This window comes from Podarcis tiliguerta (assembly GCF_965153285.1).
Source record: "Podarcis tiliguerta genome assembly, chromosome: 6".
Lineage (NCBI taxonomy): Eukaryota > Metazoa > Chordata > Lepidosauria > Squamata > Lacertidae > Podarcis > Podarcis tiliguerta.
This window is the reverse complement of record NC_139539.1, coordinates 60,800,250-60,823,788: the sequence shown is the minus strand read 5'-3', so window position 1 is coordinate 60,823,788 and position 23,539 is coordinate 60,800,250. Positions and strand designations below refer to the sequence as shown.

The 23,539-nt window shown below is 40.1% G+C and overlaps 1 protein-coding gene and 1 long non-coding RNA gene across 8 annotated transcripts in view; one reads left to right on the top strand and one right to left on the bottom strand.

Moving 5' to 3' along the window:
* Window positions 1-23,539, bottom strand: part of PDE4B (phosphodiesterase 4B) — a 244,211-nt gene that overhangs the window by 33,015 nt on the left and 187,657 nt on the right. For 4 of the 7 annotated variants that reach the window (XM_083448044.1, XM_083448045.1, XM_083448046.1 and 1 more), the window contains 3 exons: window positions 21,839-21,875; window positions 21,159-21,229; window positions 19,512-19,561 (listed from right to left, as the gene is read on the bottom strand). In XM_083448044.1, the coding sequence (XP_083304170.1) occupies window positions 19,512-19,561; window positions 21,159-21,229; window positions 21,839-21,875 (158 nt within the window). Of the gene's footprint in view, window positions 1-5,169; window positions 5,223-9,267; window positions 10,217-13,952; window positions 14,085-19,511; window positions 19,562-21,158; window positions 21,230-21,838; window positions 21,876-23,539 lie in introns of those variants that run through there. The other 3 variants (XM_083448048.1, XM_083448050.1, XM_083448049.1) reach the window with 3 other exon arrangements.
* LOC310680981 lies at window positions 10,409-19,485 on the top strand. The gene is made up of 3 exons (XR_014513036.1): window positions 10,409-10,865; window positions 14,020-14,212; window positions 14,327-19,485. It is a non-coding gene; the product is annotated as an uncharacterized lncRNA (long non-coding RNA).

Genomic DNA, 23,539 nt, shown 5'->3' with positions numbered 1-23,539 from the left:
CTCCCCATGCTGAAGTAGACTGAATGCTGGTAAGTAATCATAGGGGAAGGAGGCAGGGTTTGTTGTGGGAGATCACCCCCAATATATACTCACAACTAAGACTGGACTATAATGCAGTGATCAAATAGAAAGGATGGCTTCACATAATATTGAATGAGTAAAGAGTTAGAGTAATCGAGTTCTGGACATGAACCAATAGCTGCCAGCCTGCTCCGCTAAATGTTGTTAGCAAATAGGCAGAAATGGGACATTAACTTGAAATACGCTTTGTTATTAACTACGACTGGAGTAAAAGCTCAAGGGTGAGAATATCCAACACAAATAGGATGTCTTAGCATTAAAAACAGTGAAAATTCATATTATGAACCCATTGTTTGCAAACTTTGTTAATGTCACTACTTCTAATTAGTTGCTAAAGTTAATACTTTTTAATAAAAACTAACAGGCAGCTATTAAAACAATCTCGTTTATATTTCTGTAGTGGTTCAGGACTCAGAGGCATTGACTTGTAGCAAAATATTCAGTTTCACAAAAATCCTACCAGGAGATCACAGAAGAAAACATTCTACAGTGGAAGAAAAAAAGTGCTACCGTATTTACTTCCGAGCATGATTTGACTAAGCAACAACCATGTGCTTGAAAGTCACGTTGGAGATTAGAAATGTGGTTGAGAAAGAGAAAGAGTGACCTACAGCAACTGACTGCACACACATCTGGGCAGGGTTCAGCTGATTGTTAATTAATCCCAAATTAAACATGAACGCGAGGAACACCCTTTATTTAACTTTCAAAGTTAAAAGAGTAGCATTTCATTCAGGCATGTCCAAACATAACAGAAAGTAGATAGCCAAGCAAAAAATTGTGGTCTTCCACAGTTAATACGTATGTGAGGCTGTGTCTTTACGCATGCACATTTATATTAGATAGCACTGATTTAATAATTCTTATTTGGGGGAAAATAAAGCTTCATAAACCGCAGCTCTAAAATGCACATTGTTGGGAATGAATCCAAGTGCTAAGGATCCTAGCTTAGTCCTTGCCTGGAATGCCTAATTACGATGCCATTGCTTCTTTTACTTGGATATTTTCCAAACTGATTTAACAAATACTTTGCTGAATATTTTATTTTGTGGCTTGGTTCCGAATAAACACTGGTTTGTGAGTTCAATGTTCCAAACACTCTGCTCCACCTGGACAAGTCTATAAAGTTGTGGAAGGGAGAAGCTTCCTTGTGACCAAGATATGAGGCTGCAGTGGTATGCTTATTAATAGCAAAATCATGTGGATGGGGCCAACTGCATGGGCAATTCTTATTCCAGAAAAGAGGTATTGCAATCTGCGTAACGCTTTAACATGCAGCAAAGGTTGTAAATAGGCAACACAATCCAGATATTTTGGTAAACACAAATCCTGCCATTTATTTCAATGAATGGAGCTGATTATGTGCACAAAGGAACTGTGTGTGAAAATCAACTTCACCACCAAAATTAGGAAAGAGAACATTCCTGGCAAAGGAGAGCAGGGAACACATAAAAACTTTTATACGTAGAACAGTTCGTGCAGAACACACCATAGCTATGACAGCTATATGCCTGCGCATTTCAGATTCTTGCTTTTGAGACGAACAATGGTCCTGACACTTTCACAGGACTAAGGAGAGTGATGACACTTGGTAACTAGAGTCTATGAGCTAAGAAACCCCAAGGTTGTCGTGCTCTGGTTTATGCTACTGAATCTTCTAGTATTCAGATGGCATCATGAACTGAGGTGAGAGCAGCTTGTGAGAATAAAATATGGTAAATTCTATTTATGACCACATTTATTTAACCAACGGGACCCGGGTGGAGCTGTGGGTAAAAGCCTCAGCGCCTAAGGCTTGCCGATCGAAAGGTCGGCTGTTCGAATCCCCGCAGCGGGGTGCGCTCCCGTTGCTCGGTCCCAGTGCCTGCCAACCTAGCAGTTCGAAAGCACCCCCGGGTGCAAGTAGATAAATAGGGACCGCATACTGGCGGGAAGGTAAACGGCGTTTCCGTGTGCTACGCTGGCTCGCCAGATGTGGCTTTGTCACGCTGGCCACGTGACCCGGAAGTGTCTCCGGACAGCGCTGGCCCCCGGCCTATTGAGTGAGATGGGCGCACAACCCTAGAGTCTGTCAAGACTGGCCCGTACGGGCAGGGGTACCTTTATTTAATCAACAGAATAAATTTAGAGATTAAGTACTTGTGATTTGCAGGTTCCAATGGGAACATCTGCTTGTTTTATTTATTCACCCAATTTTTTTTAATACCGCTCTTCATCTGTAAAACATCCCAGGACACCAGAAGCTTTCAACTACAACAATCCTGCAACATGCTTGCTTTGCCTTGCTATAAAGTTCCATGCAGAAAGGCAAATCATTATGCTATAGGGGAAGAAGCCAGCAATGTATATAAATCATTTACTTTTGTGGAGAGTGTTCTAGCCAGGTTGGATGCCCATTTCATTTCCAATAGGAGTTTGGATTTTGAGAAGGCTCCAGTTCTATCGAAGAGTGCGGAAGCCTTGGGAACCAGTGCAATCATTTGTCAGTGCCTTGTATGAACAGGCTGAGTTTGCTAATAAAAAGGAAGAGCACCTTAGAGAGCGATTGGCGCTTGGAATTCGAAGCAAAGGGCTTCCTGAAAGGACGGAGCTAATAGGGGGATCAACCTTTCACAAAGCCATAAAGATGGCAAAGTAACCAGCTGTGCAAACCTCGGAATAAGGAGCAAAGAAAAATTGGGAATGACTTTGAAAAAGTAAGCTCTGCTTCACAAACACTACGGGGTAGTTACAGCAGCCATTCTGAAAAGGGTAAACTCACTCGTGTCTGCAAAATCAGGCGAAGTGAAAGTCCCCAAAAGCAATCCAGCTACTTTTTAAAAAGCACTCTGCATCAAAAAAAGGGGGGAACTACCATTTCTCAAGATTCTACCATCAGCTCAATATTACAAGGGGTTTGCCCAAAGGTACCAAGGAGCTTGGTTCAGCTGGAACTCTGCATGAATCCTGGGATCGTGTATTTCGTTTTGGTTTTGTTCTGAACAACAAGCATGGTGACACTGCAAGGAAATAATAGAGGAAGCTACAGTGGTTCAAGCTAAGGGTACTCCCAATAGAGGAAGTCCCTGCGGTTCCTGTCAAATATCTTCTGCATAGTAATTGCCTTGCAGGGGAATTTACCTGCAGTAATGAGTATGTGTAATTGATATGTATGAAAGTTCACGCCTAATTAGTCGCCAAAATGTATTGCATATCTAATGGTAGCGGGCAGCTAGTTTTTCTTAGGCTCCATATTTTGTAAAGACACCATCCCACCCTGGAGAGTAAACTTAGCTATTTGTGGGACAATCCTTAATTTCAAAATAGATGCAGAAGCTGATGTAATAGTTATTTATGAGGAGGTTTACGAGGGATTCCAAAACTCCTCAACCAGCGTAAGCTAAAACTGCTTTTACACAGCCTAGTGGGTTGCCTATTAAATCTTTTATGCTTTTCCATACAAACAAGTTAGAATGAGGAGCAGCTTGTGTTCATCATGCAGGGCAGTATTTTGTCCCCATTTACCATCTATACAAAATCACTAGGAACCATCATCAGGAAGTCTGGGGCGCAATGTCATCAGTATGTTGACAACACCCAGCTCTATTTTTCTATTAAATCTGAGACAGGCAAGGCTGTGCCTCAGTGCTCCAAGTAGGTTTTTGACAAGCACCTTTGGATAAACCAAATATTCTTCGAAATCTTGCCACCTGGGATTACAAATGCTTCTGAGCTTTTTCAAAAGTAGATGACACAACTCTGAAAATCTAGGAAGACCATAACTCAGTTGATGTACACGGCACTTCAGTGGAAGCCTATGACAAAGTCCAACTGCAGAGCAATGTTTTTGCAAAAGGACCTGACACCACCAAGCAAAAAGAAGTTATACTATCAGCGATCACAATTTGATGTAAGAACTACACCTACAGCTGGAGGCGGGACGAAAGCCTTATAGAATCAATAGGAGCCAGCAGAGCTCTGTGGTCTTGGCAATCAACTATTTCAGTTGTCTGATCCATGCTGTTATCTTTGAGTTCCAATAAATTAATACTTAGCCTGATTCGAATATATTGTTTTACTTTAATAACCATTTACTCTCTCCTCCGCTAATTCTGTTCTCTTTATATATTTTAAAGCAATTTACTTCATTTTGAAATGTTATCCCAAAAGATGCACTTGTTAACCTGCAGAGTTATTCCTCAATGTTCTAACTTTTTGTTAGAATTGACAGACAAGCAATTCATCATTTCCTCCATGATTCATGAACATACACAAGAATTCAGCTGGGTGCTGAAGAACTAAGCCAAGGCAGTGAAATGATAATGTGATGAATCATCCATTTGCTCTGGGAGAGAGATCTGTGTAATCTTTCGTTTTCATTCAATGTCCGAAGATAAGTCTCTGTACTCTTGGCTATTTCTGCTTCTACATATCCATTGACTGTGGTATTTCTAGTATGCAGGCAAATCCCATTCCTTGATTCCCCTTATGATATCATTGCTAAGTGACATTTGACAAAATGTTTCCTGCATTTTGCTACTTCCATTTGGCACCATACAAGTGCTGTCACTTTTCTTTCTGATTTGTGGCAGCCTCAGTACATTGTTTCCTGCATTTGGCTCTTGGCAGAACTCATTGCCAGGATAAAGAACTAGGCTGAGGCATTAATACTTTGTGGGCAAAATTCAAAACGTCCTTGCTTCCTTATCACAATGTTTCAAGTCCCTTTGTCAATCCATTTAGAAATGCTTATGGAAAGATGAAATAACAATCCCTGACTAAGGCAGTATATGAAACAAAGCAAATAGGGCAAAATATATTTTAATTATGTTAAAAAGTCCACAAATGTCTACTAATTTTTATGAATCTGGTTTCATTTTTATGAATCTCTTAGTCCTGACCCCCTTACAGGCACACTTGATAGTGATGCAGGAGAAGGCCTTCTTGGTAGGTGCTCCTAGATTTTGGAACTCCTTTCCTAGAGAAATTGCCATCAATCATCATCATCATTTTATTTGTATGTCGCCTTTCCATAGCTATAACCATGCTCAAATGGCTTGCAACAAGAGTAACATCATTACAAACATAACAAAAATAGATAAAACACACCAAAAAGTACACAACCAAATGGAAACAATATCCACATAAATCATATGATGGATCTAAAAAAAAAAAAAGGTACAAAAAATAATATCAGTATTGATAACAGCAGCAATAAACCCCAACCAAAAGCTCTAAACAATACCAAAGCCAAAGAGCCTGTTCAGCAGCTTTCGTAGCTGAAGGCAGGCAGGCAGTCTCCTTTCCTCCCAGGCCAGGTAGGAGAAGGCCAGCAAGGCAGGGAACAGGTCTTCCTGGGCTCTCAGCCAAAATTAGACCGGCTCCCTCCTTGTTGTCCTTCCACTAGTAGGAGTGGACTTTCTTGTTCCAACAGGTTTTGGGAACTGACTGCTTTTAAGGAAAGGGCTGGTACTGTGATGTTTTATTGTAATAATGTGTATGTTTTAATGTTTACTTTTATTTTCTCTGACGATTTCTTTCCCCCTATGTTTTTAGCTGTTTATTTTATAGCTGTAAGCCACTTTGAGTCCCTGTCCCAGGCTGGAGGCAATTAGCAAATATGAATGTTCATCAGATGTTGTCAATAACTTGCTACTTATCCACTGGCCTCTATTTCTATGAAAATATGCCTTGATAATCCACATCTTTATTTAGGTCCGCTCATAGGTTGTACGCGGATTAACTGAAGAATGAAACCTCAAGCATTTGTTTTATGCATCAAAATAAGCTTCTGAGTGCGTATGAGAAATCTATTTCTTGCATGTTAAACACCTGCATTTTATGGCGCACACATGATAAAATAATGACAATGTTCTCAGAGTTTTCTCTCATCATTATTGTTTGTTACATGCACGAAAGCTTGCTGAAACACTGTAATTCTGTACACAATGGAATAATCCATAATCAGCAGCTCAGAAAAAAAAATCCTTAAAAATAAAAGTCTGCTAATAGACCTAAGAATGTTTCTAAAATCACTTTTTAGCAATTTAACCATCCTTGACTAACAAAACTGTGGTTTTAATGCCTGTGGTTTTGATGCATTTTTAATGAAATTCATTTTCTCTTGTGGTGAAATCAGTTTTAAAAACAATCTATTGCCAAGTAAATCACAGAGAGGAAGAGGGATGAACAGGAACTAGAAGAACCCTCCTTTACTTATTTAATTTTTAATTAGTTTAACTGGGTTGTTTAACTTTTTTTTCTTTCTTATTGGGATTAGTGGCAACTCAGAAAACTCTACAGGTTAAGGCTGGTACATACACTCAACCCATCCAACAATCACCTTCACATAGTGGAGAAACAGGCAACATCATCTAGTAGTTTCATATAAATGTTAATAATATGCTGTAATATAATGGTGGGGTTTTTAAAGGATTTGTGTTTTTTTAAAAAAACAACAACACCTAGACAAAAATACTGGATCTTGTTTCTCATTGCTTATTTAAAGTTATTTTAACATTTCCAGTTACCTAAGACTTCTTTACTTTCTTCGCATAGCAAACAGCCCATGAGAACTTTATGCCTGCTCTGGAATCTTGACCCTTGGTGACAATTTGCTACTTAAGAGTCACAACATGTCAGCCATATAATGCAATTTAAAGATCAATTAAAAAACAACAACACACCCAACTGCTAGGATTGCTCTGTAAGGCTGCAATTCTAAACGTGCTTTAGAATAAACCCCACAGGATACATCCGAAGTTGCTCCTGAGTAAATCTGCCCAAGACTGTGGTGGGCGGCACTGTTAACTACGGGAGCCTGAGTGACTCATTCTTAAGAACAGACTCTTCTAAGATTTGCTAACTAGTGAGGAATGAACTTGGTGCAGTATTCCATACATTACGTCAATGGTGCAGTTAGGGCTCAAACAAGAGGCTAAGGTCCAGGGCCTCACGGTTCCACCTTGACAAGTCTTAGAATGGAAGGTGATGAGGGCACTAGCAAAGCACCCCACATCAACACCTGGGCCAACATGGCCATGCTGGAGTTGTCTTGTTGTATGTTTATTGTTTCACAAACACTGTTGTGCATCCGCATCCATGATGACTTGTGCTCATGATGCTACTGGGAAGGTCAGGTGCAATCCCGCTTTTGATACAGTTCGCACCTACATAAGTTCTGAGGTGGTCACACTGCTTCACTTTCAGCCACTGCATGTCCTGCTACTTTTTCATACCACAGTCATTTTACTTTATTTTTGTCCTGCTTTCCTTGTGCAATAGCTCCTCCAGACATCAATAATGTGGTAACATTGGAGGAGCATCACAGAACAACTTCTAAAGCAGAATAAATCCACTACTATTATTATGTAAAGAACATGTTGCAGAAGATGCCCACAATAAAACACCAATCTAGAGGTGTTTTTCTCATATATATATATATATATATATATATATGGTTAAAGATGCTCATTTTATTATTTTTACTTTTGGAATCTATTATCTGTTTCTACAACAAAATTGTCCTTCTTCCAAAGTAAATGTGTTTGGAATCAACAAAGCAGTCATGATTATACAATGACACTTAAGTGAGTTTAAAATGCTAAATTGTACATGTTCCAAGTTGTTTTTTTTTTTTTTTAAGATTGGAAATTTCTCTCTCTCTCTCTCTCTCTCTCTCTCTCTCTCTCTCTCTCAAATAGCCACCCACACAGATAATCAGGAATCTAGAAGTTTTTAAAATATGGAATAGCAGTGGGAGAGAGAAAAATTTTACATGACCAGCTAAAGCCCCCTCATCTCAAATTACCTAGCTAAACCACTGTATTATTTGTTTAGTTCACAGGGATTAATAACCGCATAGATAATAGCATGAACCTATTTTCCACAGGGTAAAGCAAAAACAGCAAGTCTGCCTTTCAAATTAAAGTTTGAAAAAATAAGGTGAACTGTCATCCAAGAGACACTTAAAAATTCTAATCTATAGTTTCTGGGTGTTAGCAAAATATCTGGTGGATTTATATAGTTGTTCCTAATGCTATATCCACTTAATTGATTTTGCTTATGCTGTCTTTATTGTTGCTTTTTATTGTTAGATATGGTTTTAATGTAACTTACTGCATAAAGTGGCTCAGGAGTCCTTATGGAATTTAAATTTAAATACAAAATTGAAAACAAATTAAATAAAAATAAAATTTCAACTCAAGTAGTACATGTAGGCACTACTTTTAGTCTTCTTCTGTAGCGAATGGTAGCATCAGAAGTAAACTTTTTATGCCCTCATAATCATATAATGCAACAATGGATTCTAGCCGTGTCCCAGGTTTTCCAGACTGGTGCTGACATCAGAAGGAGTTAGGAAAACTGAAGGCATGGGTTATGGCCCATAACAGCAAGAGTTAAAGAAAGAACTTTGACTAATCATTGCCACCTACTTTCTCAGTGCTTGAATGAGTCATCAGCAGTAGTTCTCATTCTCTAAAACTCAGCTTCAGAAGTTTATATACACATAGTATTTTGAATTTGAGTTCACACAACTTAAAAGTTTGCTTTATTAAATATTTGGCACGTGCAAACCCTTCCTTACAGACACACTGTTGATATGCACCCCTTCTTTTGTTTTGAGGCTCCTAAATCTCACCCTTCCCATTCCTAGCTGGCATATCTGTGAGGCCAGGATGATAGGTTGCTGGGATGGCTCAAAGGATAACTGCTCTGAATCAGCCCCAGGTGACAAGAGTCCAATGAAGTTCTCATTTGGACATGGAAATGTATAGATGCAAGTTAGTAAGTAAGTAAATTGGAGGCCTGAAATCACCTCGAGACAAGAAATGTCAGTTTTGGGGGGAAACACGCCACTGTAGAAAAGCTATCACCACTCTCAATAAAGCACATTTAATTAACCCAGGCCTTCACTTTCAGACAGACTCTTTTCTTCAAGGTTGAGTCTGTCTGCATATGGTATACAAAACTCAGAATTCAGCTCGGTGGGTTTTTTAAGAAATGTAGTATGAAGTGATGCTGGAGCCCTCCTGTTTACATTGGAGCACATTATGAAAGGAACTTGGCTTTGCTAGATGGAGGAATCTTCCTAACAGACTGAAAAAAGCAGGGAGCAATAAGGAAGGGCAAATGGCAATAAAGCAGAGGCTCGATTACCTACAAATCGCTAGAAAACAATTCTAGTGCTTTCGTTGTAAAACATACCTGATTGTTCCATCAAAAGGTAAGGTCGTCCACCACATGTTTAAGGGTGCCATATAATCCTCCGTTGTGGAGCTCTAAAAGGCCTTTTAAAGAAAACTCTTGCCTGTCAGATCCATTCTGTCTGGGACAGCTGCATATCCTGCACTGTGTATCTAAAGAGGATGGGGCAGGCAGCTCTAGGATGTATGTATTGCCCTGGTTAACATAATGAATGAATCTGTCAGTCACTCTCGTCTTGGAAGAGCGCTTGCCTCCCCTCCTCCCCTCTGGAACCTCAGAAGGGTTCCTTGGCTACGCTCGGGGAGTCCCACTGACATCACTGTTGCTTGCTCAGCTGCCATAGATGGCAGTTGGACTGGGTGGAATGGCTGAGGGCATGATGGGTGTAGCACGTGTGGAATGCCTAACATGAGAGTCCACAGGTGTGGGTGACAGGGAACAGTTTACATCGGTTGCTATGGAACCGTGATTGGCTTACACATCTTCAGAGCCCACAGGAGGCTCGCTGAGGAGAAATGGCAGCGATTTTTTAATAGACTCCATGAAATCAATCCTTGAAGAACGTCTGGAGTCAAAGGCTAAAAAGGTTTGGCTGACTTAATGTTACATGATATATGTAAGCAAGTCCATCTACAAGAACGTAAAATTAGCGTCGCTTTTCAGTCGGAGCTGATCACAAGAAACTACTCCTTAAGTCTCTCATTTAAGGTTGTTTATGTACATAGTAACAGAATGGCAACCCCTGAGCGAATCTACCAACAATGAAAAGCAACAAAATTTTCTAAAAGACGGAAGAGGGATTGTGAAGCAGAGAGACGTGAAGGGAGAAATGCTGCCTCTTATTTTTCTGAACTTCTAAAAAGAAAACCTGATGTTCTTCTTTTAAAACGTGTCTGCCTCTAGGTCTTTGGCACAAGCTTACTGCTGGGAGGGCCAGCAATCTATTTAATGACTGCATTGACGTCAATAGCATAACTGAAATACTTAGTAAGATGCATGATTCCAACTTTCAGGGGGTGTGTATTTCTAAGCAATGGGAAAATGAGAAGTGGATTCTCTGTGGGAATGAACTAGCCTTGCAGAGCAGGAAATGAAGCCACTATTGTAGCCAGGATCATTGGACACTAGTCAGTTAATTTGGGGTGGGGTGGGGGGAGTCTAAATATTATTTGACAAAAGAACTATTCTTCATTTTCTCCAGCAGACTTTATGTATATTTTAAAGATCACAATATTTTCATTTGCAATGCAGAATGACAGCTTATCTTGTTGGCTGTTCCCAGCTATCTGCAACAACATCAAGCTTCATTAGAAATTTGATTTTTAATTTTTTAAAAAGCTTTCACATTAAAAACAAAACAATTGAGAGGCACTGTTGAGTTTCCTAATTTAGATTTCTACCAGTAGGAATCTACTGTGTTGTGTTTTCAAAAACACACAGTGTAATCTAGCCAGCCTAAATTCTTTTAAAGCCAGAGGAAGGACCATAGCTCAATGGAAGAGGCCATGCTTTTCATGCAAAAGATCCTGGGTTCAAAACCTGGCATTTTCACAAAGAAATAGCAGAGACTTGTCTGGAACCCTGAACAGCTGATGCCAGTAAGTATATATACAATAGTGAGCAAGATGGACTAATGGTTTAAGTTGGTATAAGGCAGTTTCCTATCTTTACCACCCATTTATTGGAAAGTGACCCCCTCTGAACTTTATCAGACAGACTCACCTCTGAGTAGTCATGTTTAGGATTGTTGTGCAAGCCCAGACATTTCAGTGGCACATGCTTAACTTTCCTGTTGAATCGGGAATTGTGGGTAGGAAGGTGGAAATATCTAAATTAATGGTTCTTATTAGCCTGAGTAGCACTGAGTTAAGGGGACGCGGGTGGCGCTGTGGGTAAAACCTCAGCGCCTAGGACTTGCCGATCACATGGTCGGCGGTTTGAATCCACGCGGCGGGGTGCGCTCCCGTCGTTTGGTCCCAGCGCCTGCCAACCTAGCAGTTCGAAAGCACCTCCGGGTGCAAGTAGATAAATAGGGACCGCTTACCAGTGGGAAGGTAAATGGCGTTCTGTGTGCTGCGCTGGCTCGCCAGATGCAGCTTGTCACGCTAGCCACGTGAACCGGAAGTGTCTGCGGACAGCGCTGACTCCCGGTCTATAGAGTGAGATGAGCGCACAACTCTAGAGTCTGGCAAGACTGGCCCATAGGGGCAGGGATACCTTTTAGCACTGAGTTAGAAACAAAAGAGGAATGTAAATGGGTAAAATTGATGGTAATTGCAGCCAGACAGGTAATAGCGAGTAATTGGAAAAATGCAGAAGAACTAGGGGTGAACCAATGGAGGGACAAATTGAAAAATATTATAATCTTAGAATATCTAACTGTGAAGATACATAAAATGAAAGGGTTTAAGGTCAGTGAGAAGGAGGAGGATTGGTTTGAGAAAATATTGACTTATTTGGGCAGGTTTGAACAATTTGGGGCCATTAAAATGTTAAAAGTTAAATAAACCTTGTGGAGGGAGGAGTGTTAAGGCATATAGAATTGTACATATGGTTGATTTGAATATGTTATTATTGATTATGTATACCCAATGTATCAGCCACCTAGGGATTTTCACTGTCTGTTTTCACTGTTTGTGTTTTGGTTGTTGGTAAAAAAAAACACAACCCAAAAAACAACTTTCCTGTTGAAGTCTGTGTTACGTACATGATTAATCTTGGCTTGCTTATATCCCTCCTTACTTACGTGATGGTGATACTAGCCATTTTCAAGTATGTGTTAAATTTAGATATCTAGCATAAAACCACCCTACTATAAATTCTATATTAACATTTTTATTTTTTATTTTTTGCATCTGAACTGGTTTTCATAGAAGTAACGTAACTTCTGATCTTTAAAGTCTTTTTGTCACAAAAGCAGTAATTTTATATCCCTGTATAGAGCTGTCCTATTACTAAAGGTCAACTTAAATGGCTTCATTTTGGACCTACCAGGAGACAGTGAGTAGTATATGCGTCTGAGAGATTTGAGTTCAAATCCTACACAGACTCATTCTGTGGCCTTAGGGAAATCACTGCTCTACCATGATTCCTTTGTGCCTACCTCATAAGGTTATTGTGCAAGAAAACCACAATGAAGACTATGAAGTACTCTGCAAGTGATATATGACAAACAGTTATAGTATTTTATCCTGCATAACTGAGCAGGTGCATGAATTAGCTATATCCCAAAGCATCAGTATGCATACACTGAGCTAGGTGAGAAAATCCTCAGAGATTGTCATGAGATTTGGGGCTATGATGGCAAATTCCCACAGCTCATTTACTATATGCACATCCATAATCTATATGGATTAAAATAAAAAGTTCTCAAAATAGTTCTACAATTTGGTTACGATGCTATTTTAGATAATTTACAACCTAGCCATTTATCTTTTTCTTTGGACTTTCATGCACAAGAAGACACCCACATAAAAAAGTACATTTGATTGTTCATGTAAAGGCATGTAAGAAGTTTAAGAAAAGGCCAGCTGATGCAGTAATAAAGGAAAAACACCATTTCACACCTGCTCATAACAGCAGAGCTTTTACTATACTTAAATCCTATGAGCCTTGGGAAACTATGCAATTTGTTGCACACATCGACAAGCTAATGTCGCAAAGCATAAAAGCCAGATTTTGTACTGTTGGGCATGTAATTCATTATCATACTGCATTTATTTTCTTTTGAAAACACTTGAGGAGCTTTCTCTTTTTGTCTCTCTCCCTCCCCACCCTCAATCTGTTTCTGTAACAATTTACTGTCATAATAAAATGATTTCATCCTTTAAAAATTATGCTACAGCCCCATCAGACTCAAGTAATACCTGCACAGTCCAATATTATATATGTCTACTCAGAAGTAAGAACTCCACTGTGTTCAGTGAGGCTCACTGACAGAAAATCATACTGAAAATACCGATTTAATCTGTAAAATAATTCATCTCAGGGTGGTCTTGAAGAGAATTTAGCTTTCAATTCAAGTAAAACATTTGTATGAAAGGTCAAAATTGATTTAGTATTTTCACAGGTAAACATACTCCTTTTTTTAAAAAAGCACAGATGCTAAGTCTTTTCCCCACTCCTTGTCCATTTCACCTGAGCTCCACTATTTCTCCAGACTCATGGCATGATGGATTGTGTGTGTGTGTGACTTAAAATCACAAACTGTTCAACTATAACATAGGAAAGTGCCTTATACCTTGGTTTACCTAGTTCATTATTGTCTATAATGACGTCCAGCATCTCCCAGTATTTGAGATACAGGTCTTTCCTAGTCATACAAGGTGGTGTCATGGATGAAACCTGCAATCTTTTGCACACAAAGCATTTGCTCAACCACTGACCTATGTTTCTTCCCCATGCTTCCTTGCCAGGCTCCACACTTGAGGAAAAAAATATGTATTTGCCTGGTGGAGGGCAAATAACGCAAGGAGCTTGACTATAAGTTCCAGCGTTCTTGGCAGGCAAGGATGTGTAGAACAGGTCATTTCAAGGCAAGGAGAGATTCCAAAATGCTCAGCAGTACTGTGCTGAAATCTGTCCTGTTCAATTTCTCGAAATCGTTCTTCATATGCAAAAGAGGCTTCCATTTTTTCTACCTCATTGTCCAGGCAGCTTAGAATTTCTGTGGGTTTTGAGCTTACCTTATTCCTGTAAGGTGGCCAAGGATAGTATATCTGCCAAGGATAGTATATCTGTTTGTCTTTCCAGTAAACATTTCTCCAGCACTCTGCTGCGTGTCTCTGGCTGCTGTACTTCCTGAGCTGAAAAAGCCCTCTGGAAGGAAGTCTTCTCCTGGGCTTTGATTAAGTGCAGGCACCCAGGAGGCAGCAAAGTCAGACCACTAGCGAGATGATTTGAAGAATGAAAGGTCACTCACAATTCCTTCTTGGCCACCGCAAAAGTAAGGCAAGCATGACAAAAACAAAACAAAAACCCACAGCTCATCCACGATAATTCCATTGAAATTTTATTTTGCCTTTGATTGTTTTTTTAATACAATTTCTTTTCTCACTAGCTGCTGGAGAATGGCTGAAAAAAACATATGGAAGAAACGCTATATCATGTTACTACCACTCAGCTATAATGAATATGCCCCATGCATCTACAGTGGTACCTCGGGTTAAGAACTTAATTCGTTCCGGAGGTCCGTTCTTAACATGAAACTGTTCTTAACCTGAGGTACCACTTTAGCTAATGGGGCCTCCCGATGCCGCCGCATGATTTCTGTTCTCACCCTGAAGCAAAGTTCTTAACCCGAGGTACTACTTCTGGGTTAGCAGAGTCTGGAACCTGAAGCCTCTGTAACCTGAAGCATCTGTAACCCGAGGTACCACTGTATTCCCCTATGCATCTGAGGCTGACATAGCATGAGACTGCTTCCAGCTGATAGTAGAACTGCAACTTCTCAGAAGCATTAACAGCATGGAAGCAGCATGTAACTGTATGAATGCAGTGGTACATTTTTGCATATATATTTTTGCTGCCAAGGGTTGTGGTACAGCAACTTGGATCAGTAACAATATCTATTATATTACTGTTGCCTTGAACTAAACGTTTTTCACACAGTTGCAGAACAGATGTTCCCACAAACTAGATTTATTTATTTGTCAAATACTTGCCTTTTTGACCCCTTAAGAGTCTTTTTAATTTGTGAAAACAGTTCTGTGTGTTCCTGTGGTCTGTAATTACAACAAAATTAAAGGGGGGGGGGGAATCTGGCTGGATTTTAGGACAAAGCACAGGGTGTATTCCTAATGCATGTTATTCGTCCTCTCTGTGGCTTTAAGACTAAGGGAAACATCTCATGACAAGACTGGACAGCTGTTTAAAAGAACATTAAATTAGTAGTATAGTGTAGTAACAGAATGTGAGCTGGGAAAACTCCAGTTCAAATCCTGCCCAAGCCACAAGCTCCCTGAGTAGGCATAGGCAAGCCAGTATTTTTTCTGCCTCAGCTCCCCACTGGCAAAATGGAGATATTAGCAAAGGCCTACCTTACAAGGTTGCCATAAAGTTTTCTGTCATGATGTGCATGAAGCATTTTCAATATTAAAAATGCACTGAACATTATATCTGTGTTGAATATTACTATGTCCTGTCCGAGGGATGGCTCAGTCAGTAGAGCGTGTGACTCTTGCTCTCGGGGTCATGGGTTCAAGCCTCACATTGGGAAAAAGATTCCTGCATTGCAGGGCGTTGGGCTAGATTTATCTTTATGGTCCCTTCAAACTCTACAATTCCACAATTCTACGATTCTATGCTCCGCTGTGGGGCAAAGAAACTCCTTGTATAATCTTTTAAGAAAACATAATGAGTGAAGAATTGCCGTTTGCTTGCCAAGTTCAGGAAATTCTATTTAGTGCCAAGAAATGTGTTGTGTTCATTTCCAGTGCAAATGCTGAATGAGGTCTGCCTCCTTCACAAGGAACATTACACTTGTCAGCTGGGTTTCTCATAACAGGATTCAAGTCACACTTCTAAAGCAAAGAGAACAATCTCCTGATTCAACTGATGTTAGTTGATTGTGTGTATTCTATGATGATGTGAAGGGAGTACCTAGCCTTGTTAACAAGAGAAGCAACCCGTGCTGGAAAATAACATTGATCTGCTAGGAAGCACCACTCGTATATTTTAAATATATGTGCATCTTTCTTAGACACTTGGACAAAATAAAAATAAATTTGCACCTAGCTTGTTACAGGCATGGGGAAACTGTGACCCTGCAGATCACACTACATGATTCCTGACCACTGGCCATGCTCTGGGGCTGATGGGAGTTCCTCACCCCTACTCTATATTGTTTCAAATAATGGGCAAGGTAAACATGTATCTCCACTAAACCACAAAACTTAAAAGCAAAGTAATCTACAGTGTAGTTTGCACTTTTAAAAAAATAAGAGAACCAAATTAGTGCAATTAATATAAAGAGACATGGTTGTATCCAACCAAGATGTCCTTTTTGCACAAGGGTTTTTTGCTTGCACAGTGCAAATTCCTCTCCCTCTTCTGTTCATGCTCCATACCCATTCCAGATGTGCTCCGGGGACCGGAAGAACCCCTGGAACAGATTATGGAGGCACACAGGGGGAAGAGTGGAAGTCCTTGCACAAATGGGGTGACCTTGTTGGAAACAACCCCACAGTAGATGAATGCATATATTGAACTAGCGGTTAAGGACACGTGAAATTCTGAAATTGCTATTAACACAGTGGACAGCATTCAGGAAAAAAAGGTATGCAAAGATCAATATTATCTCTTTAAACCACTGACTAGGTTTAAATCTTAGGACTTATAATTGGAAAAATATTTTGAAGAGTCCAAGAATGTTTTCATGATTATCACAGCCTGAATTTTTATAGTCACAAGCCACATGGGTTGACACACCAGGGAATTATAACTTGGTGTCTATTGTTTTCACTAGGCATAGAACTGTTTCTATTATTTGTATTTTTTTCTTCTCCCTGTGACTAAATATCAACATTTTGACCAGATATGTGTAGCAGGGATCTTTAAGGGGATCCTTTGATATTTCCACTTTAAAAGAAAGCAGAAACAAAAAAGACCATATGTGAAATTATTGTCATTCAAAGGAATACTTGTGAAATGATAAAAAGTAACTTTGTGTTGGCATTTGGGGTGCGTGGAAGAACTGGGAGCTTCTTCACTCATGATTACACAAGCAATATTCAGTATTGTTATACCTGAGCAGTCAAATGCCATACAACCATTGCTAAGGCATGAATGATGAGGATTGAACTGCATTTTTCAATGAGAAAAGATTGCTATTTCAGTTTGAGGATGATTCAATACCCCGCCCCCCTGCACGAGAATCACAACAGAAAATGGGAAACAACAGTGCTCCTTGTTTCTCAAACAACCTGAAAGTGTCAAAAGAACCCCCACAGAGACGATAGTCTTTTGTTGGGTAAAATAATTTTCTCTGCCATAGCATGAAACAGAAGCCAGAAGAGAATACACACACACACACACACACACACACACACACACACACATTGCTGACCCTACTGAAAAAAGTATGTAACTTCTTGATCTCTAGTCTTTCTTTTTTCTGAAAGCTGGCAAGAAATATGTCACATTTATCCAAACGAACAGAAACTCTCTTATTAAGTTGAATGGTTGCTGTCTGGGATTGTAAATGGCCATCTGTTTCCAAATTAATCACACTTCCTAAATTCGGGCATCATTTCCTCGCCCCTCCTTTTAGAGTAAACTAAACATTTAAAAATGTATGGATTTGCTTATGTACCATTGGAAGATAAGAACATATGTTGTTATTAGATGCATTATCCAAATATCAAGGCATGGTATTGATGGGAGCCCAATCATGCAGAGAAATTGCTGAACAAAGTGTTGGCTTTAGAAGGATAGTGGTAAAGTTGTACAGCCAAACAGAACTGGGGCCAGGACTGGCAGTCTTGTGTCCTGGAAGCATGAAGTGAGTACTGACATGTATAAAGGACTGAGATGATGGTGACCTATGCCAATGACAATGTGTCCTATGAGGGAAGTTGGAAGGAACAAAAGGATGAGTGACAAAAACCATGAGTAATTTCTAGAATTGTCAAGAGATGCTATCTTTGAGCTTGGTAGTAGTATCCTTGGTTCCACCTGATGCCTCTTGCGCAAGAAGACAGCAAGGTATAGCACTTGCACCAGTATCCCAGCACTTGTCATCAGTAAAGGGTTTTTGTTGTTCTTGTTGGCAGCCGTCTGTCTCAAGAGACAATGGAGAATGCCTCCGGGGCTGAAGTCAAACCGCTGTGCTAGCAGCAGTGAAGTGACTTCTCCAGGACACAAGCCTGGGCAGTGTGTATAGAGGTCCTGGGCTGCCCAGATGACAAGACACCCCCCCCCCTTGGCCTCACTGATGTGGCCCAAAGGAAAGCAGAGCAGTATGTTTGGCACCAGCTTGGCTGCAAGAGTTGCTGGAAGGAGGCATACAAGGTCCATCCAATCATCTTAGGGACTCCACTCCCAAAGATATCCCACAAGGCAGCAGAGGTTTAGGACCAGAGTTTTCCTTCTCCTAGATGGGCTGCCTTCCCAGATTGACAAGACCCATCTGCCCTCCGCTTCCCCCTACAGCACGTGAAGAAAACTGCCTTCTTGACTGTTGGGACTAATGGTCTTGTCCACTCAATCTGCCAGAGCCTGTCTTTGCATGTAGCGAAAGTCCCTAACTCACTAAGGGTTTCTTGAATGAAGGCTTATGCTTAGGGCTCTTGCATGGCCCAAGAAGGCATATACTGTACAGTTATGAGTAGGCCTGCTGCATGAACTTTGAAAAGGCTTTTTCATAGTCCAGGACAACTTATGAATGATTAATGAAATGCAATACAGTATTTCAGCTTAAGAACAGTTAGGTACAGCCAACATGGGGTCATCAACTTGTTGCCTGGTGGTGCACCTTTGGCTGCAGAAGCCTTCCCTGTTGTCCACATGACCCCCTTTTCCCTGCTGAAATTAGGCTTCAAAGAAGCATTGGAGCCAATGGAATGGGTTGCTCTGCGTGTTTAGTTGCAGGATGTGTGTGCTGCCCATGAGTTTCTTCTGTTTGCCCCCAAAAGTTAGTGACCCCTGCTGTATCTGCACAAAGAATTTAAGACAGTGAAATGCATCACTCTGCTACAGAAGTCTCTATGTAAAGTTGTATAACCAGGTTGGTCACAAATCAAGTGTAAAGCCACCACACATTACATCATTGAATCTTTTCCTATATCTCTTCTTTTCTATTACTGTTTCCCCCTTCTTCCAGCTAATGTGTTGCATGCATATCTTGCCATCTGCTGGATTCTCTGTATCCAGTTTTCTCAATGGACAGCCACTAACCTTTCCACAATAACAATCTTCTTAGTCACAAACCATTGCATATTTTTAAAGAAGTGCTTCTCCTGGATTACCCACTCGGGTTACAGTGATAGAATTGTCAAATAGTTTTCTATCCACCTCTCATGAATGACCAGAACAAATACAAAGAAACAAGGGGGAAGCACTGCAGTTCTGTTTATATTCTGTACAATTATGACACAGATTTGCTCTATGCTGTAAATGTACCTAGCCCAGGTGATTGAAATATTATATCTCTAATGGGTTTTAATGGAATCAATAGTACTGTTAACTGTTTATTAAAATAAAAAAAAATTGCCACTTAAACACGGTTCATTCAACAGAATACATACCCTGAATGTTAACCCTGGAGACTGGTGGTTGATTTGCTGCCGGTGACCTCCTGTATAGGTATAAATAATGCATCGTGAGATTCATATTGCCAGGGCTGGTAGGTACCTGTTAATATAGTCAGAAAGGTTTTTCTTCTTCTTCCCCATTTCACATGAACAATTGAGGGTTATGTGAATTGTGCGAATGTAGAATATTTTCATATGGATCAGCTTTTAGCAATGTTTTTTCTTCTCGTGTATCCATAAGCAGCAAACTGGAACGTTTTGCATAGAGGATACTGCATATTGCCTGATCCATGCGGCACTTGCCACGTGGCGCAACTGCCACATAGATTCATTTGCAAGCAACTTCCACATGAGTGCAAGTCTAGGAAAAGTGAGGTTGCACTCTATGAAATCATAAGCTGAAAGAAGAAGTGCTTTTGATATGGATAGATCAACATATGCATACTTATTGCATTGGGATGCCTTTACAAGTTTAGAGACGAGAGAGAGAGAGGGAGAGAGAACTAGTTATATGTGACATTCTAGGTTGCTTAAATACCACTTAAAGTCTCTCCAAGGCCAACAAAAATAGACATCCTGTGAAAAAGCTAATTCTTTCAAATAATCATCAGTTTAAACTGGTTTCAATTGATCTCAAATGCTGGAGCAAAATGAGAATAAATTATGATGAATTCTGTTACAAGTGCCTCCATGACAGTAAAGAGATGATGGAGGTTTTGAAGTAATAGAAGGAATGCTTCATTTTCTTCAGACATAGCCATATGAGAAATAGCTATCTGATGTGACACTGTTTCACATCGTATAACGCAGAAGGGGCATGCAATGTCTGACTTCAATCTTTATAGAATTCAACACTTCTTAGCTTACAGCACAATCCTAACAATGTCTACTCAGAAGTCAGTCTTACCGAATTCAGTCAGGCTTACTCCCAGGTGACAGTGGTTAGGTTTGCAGCCTTTTCCGTGCAATCTAGAGGGCTAAGAAAGTAGACTAGAAGTTTGAAATTCTTAGTTTAACTTTCACCTCAGCATGAACCCGTTAGGTGGCTTGACACAAGCCACTATTTTTCTCAGCCGTGTCCTCGTCCCAACATTAGTGTAATGACACTACTGTCTAACAATGGGCCATACTGATTGGGGCTGATGGGAGCTGGAGTCCAGCAACATCATATCTGTCTTATTACTGTTGTCATACAAACCTCAATGGAATACAATGTTTTAAGCAGTTTTGCCACTGGCCATGCTTAGGAGTGCCCGATTTATAGCATACTGCTTTGCACTCACAAATAGTTCAACAGGCTAGGTAAAATTCCTGGACACATTTTAAACTATTAGTGACTAAAATCCAGTTTCATTAAAATCAGTTGGATTTGGTCATGAGTTCAATATGAGACAGGCTGCATGCATTACATTGGGCCTCATGCTTCTTCACTATAGCTCCCTCACTGAACAAAGTGTTAATCAGGTGCCAGCATTGGTAAAAATCAGTCTGAGATTGAAGGTATGCCTTATGGTGCAATTCTGTGCATATTTTGTCAAACCTAGATTCCACTCATTTCAGTGGTCTTCCTCTTTAGTAAGCATCCATAGGATGGGAGCTCAGTGGATTTTGTAACACGTTTTTTATAATGAGACAACTTACTTGTTTGATGCTCCTTGCAGATTTGTCAATAACGTGAAGTTATTCCTTACACTTCTCAAACTAGCCAAGACCTACAAAAAAAATAAGGCCACACTAAATATTTAAACAAGTGCAAGCATTCAGAATGTACATATAAACATTTAGACAGTTAAATACTCTAAAGCTTCATTGATTTAAGTAGTGGGAGAGAACTAAGCACATGATTGACACTTTCCCATTAAAACAATAGGATTTCACAGTATTGAATTTGAATGGATCGTGACTAACAAGCAAAAAACCCGCTAAATATTCAACTTCATTATACAATATACACAGCTGATCTCATACATCCTTAATCAGGACAGTTATTTGTAGGAAACAATTAGCACATGAAACTGATGAAAAAGAAGTGATAACTATAATGCAACTATCACAATCTAGTAATGCCATGATATTTGGAACAGGATGCCTGGGGTAGGGTGGGGCCGGAATGGGAGGCTGTGATCAACACATTATGGTTGACTATACAGTAAGACCTGTGAAGCCTGACAAATCAGAAGACCAGATGCAGTGATGAAGGAGGAATCACATGGGCCAGGATTCTTATGAAGCAAAGGTGCAATACTCTGGGCTCTCAAATGCCTTAGATAGGCCACCATCCTATCAGCACAAGAATCAGTGTTACAATATTTGGAACATACCTGAGCAAAAGGTGTAACTATCAGGTCATCTCCATGCCTAGTAAGAAATGAAAAGAAAAAGAATCCCATACAGTATTTTAATAAACAACCACATAGTCAAGAAACATGATGCATACTCATTGTTTGAAATCCTGTGTTACAGTTGCATACTCATGCTGTACATACAGATTAAGATTGTAGAGATGTGCACTGAAACACACATGTAGCAACTTTGAGTCACTATGGAAATTCTGTTTCTTCACTGCTACACACAACCTTCCTAGTGTTGCATCTGATTTGGCCTTTGCTCCCTTACCTTCTAACCCCTGTCTCTGTGACGCACATCCATCTTTGCATCTCTTGGTCATGTATGACGTTTTCCACATCTCTTTCCTACCTCCTTAGTGTACCTCGCTAAATGAGGTAAGTGATTATGAAAGAGTGGACGGATTGCAGACCACGTTTAGGCTGTAAAGTGTATTTTGATACCACCTGCACGCATCACAAAGCCAAACCTGTTGAGAACTAGTCAGCCAATCTGTGGTTACTTTGGTCCTCTTCTGACAAACTATGGCTGGACTAAGCTCTACATCTGAGCCCTATCTTATAGCTTATCTTGCTGCAAAGAAAGCACAAACTGTAGCCAAGTTCTGTTCTATGACTCATGGTTTATCTGGCTTCAGATGCAATGCTAACCCAAACCAAACCAAACCAAACCAAACCAAAGCAAACCATGGCTTTATTCACGGGATGACCAGAGGAAGAGCAAAGAAACAGTGATATTCTGTATGGGAACCTGAATTTTGTTCTTTTGCATTAAGCTTAGATTTGCATGGTTTGGCTTAGTGGTACATCCAAACAGTGCCAGATGTATATGTTAAGGAGAATGTAACTTGAATGGTTAGTGTGCATAATAGCTAGCCATTGTGCATACTCACCAGGCCTCATGGAGAATGTGCATGGAATCCTTCCATGAGGAGGGAATTGTGCACATTTCCCAGCCAAAATACATAATACCCAATAGGCATTGGGGGAATGGGCATATAGTACATTGCATAATCTCCAACAGGCTTTGGGGTATGTCCATTTCTTGAATGTATTCTGTATGTTCTTCGGACATATGCACTTTATCAAATCAGTATGTGCAGTCTCCAAGAAACAAATCCTCTTCTTTATTTCTTGTTCAGAAGTCTGCAATCTGTACTCCCCAGGCTGCTTCTGACCCACTGTCTAATGTTACATGGTCCACAAGATACCCTCACACTGATTGCCGAAGAATCAGGAATGGGGGGCTTGAAAGCTTATTAATTAATTGATTGATTGCATTTTTATCCCACCTTTCCTCTAAACGAGCCCTTTTTCCTGCAATCCAGCACCCCTTTTAACCACTATCAGCTGTTTCCCAGACAGCTGAGTACCACCTTCCATCCTCCTTCCAGTGTGTAGGGTGGCGGCATGTAAGATCAGATGTACTTTACACTTTCTCTCCCAACTTTCTTTTACCTGCTGGGTAACCCTTCTTCAGGTGGTTACATCTTCTCTCCCCTGTGATTCCTATTAGGATTGGCCCTAGCTACTATAAAAAAACCCATTAGCTTAATAGCAGCACTGAAGAAGGGGAACTTCCATCAGAAATGTCGGAAGGGGAGAGAAGATGTAAAAGTTCCCTTTCTTGTTGCATAATATTGCATAACATTGTATGCATAATAGCTGGAAACTACA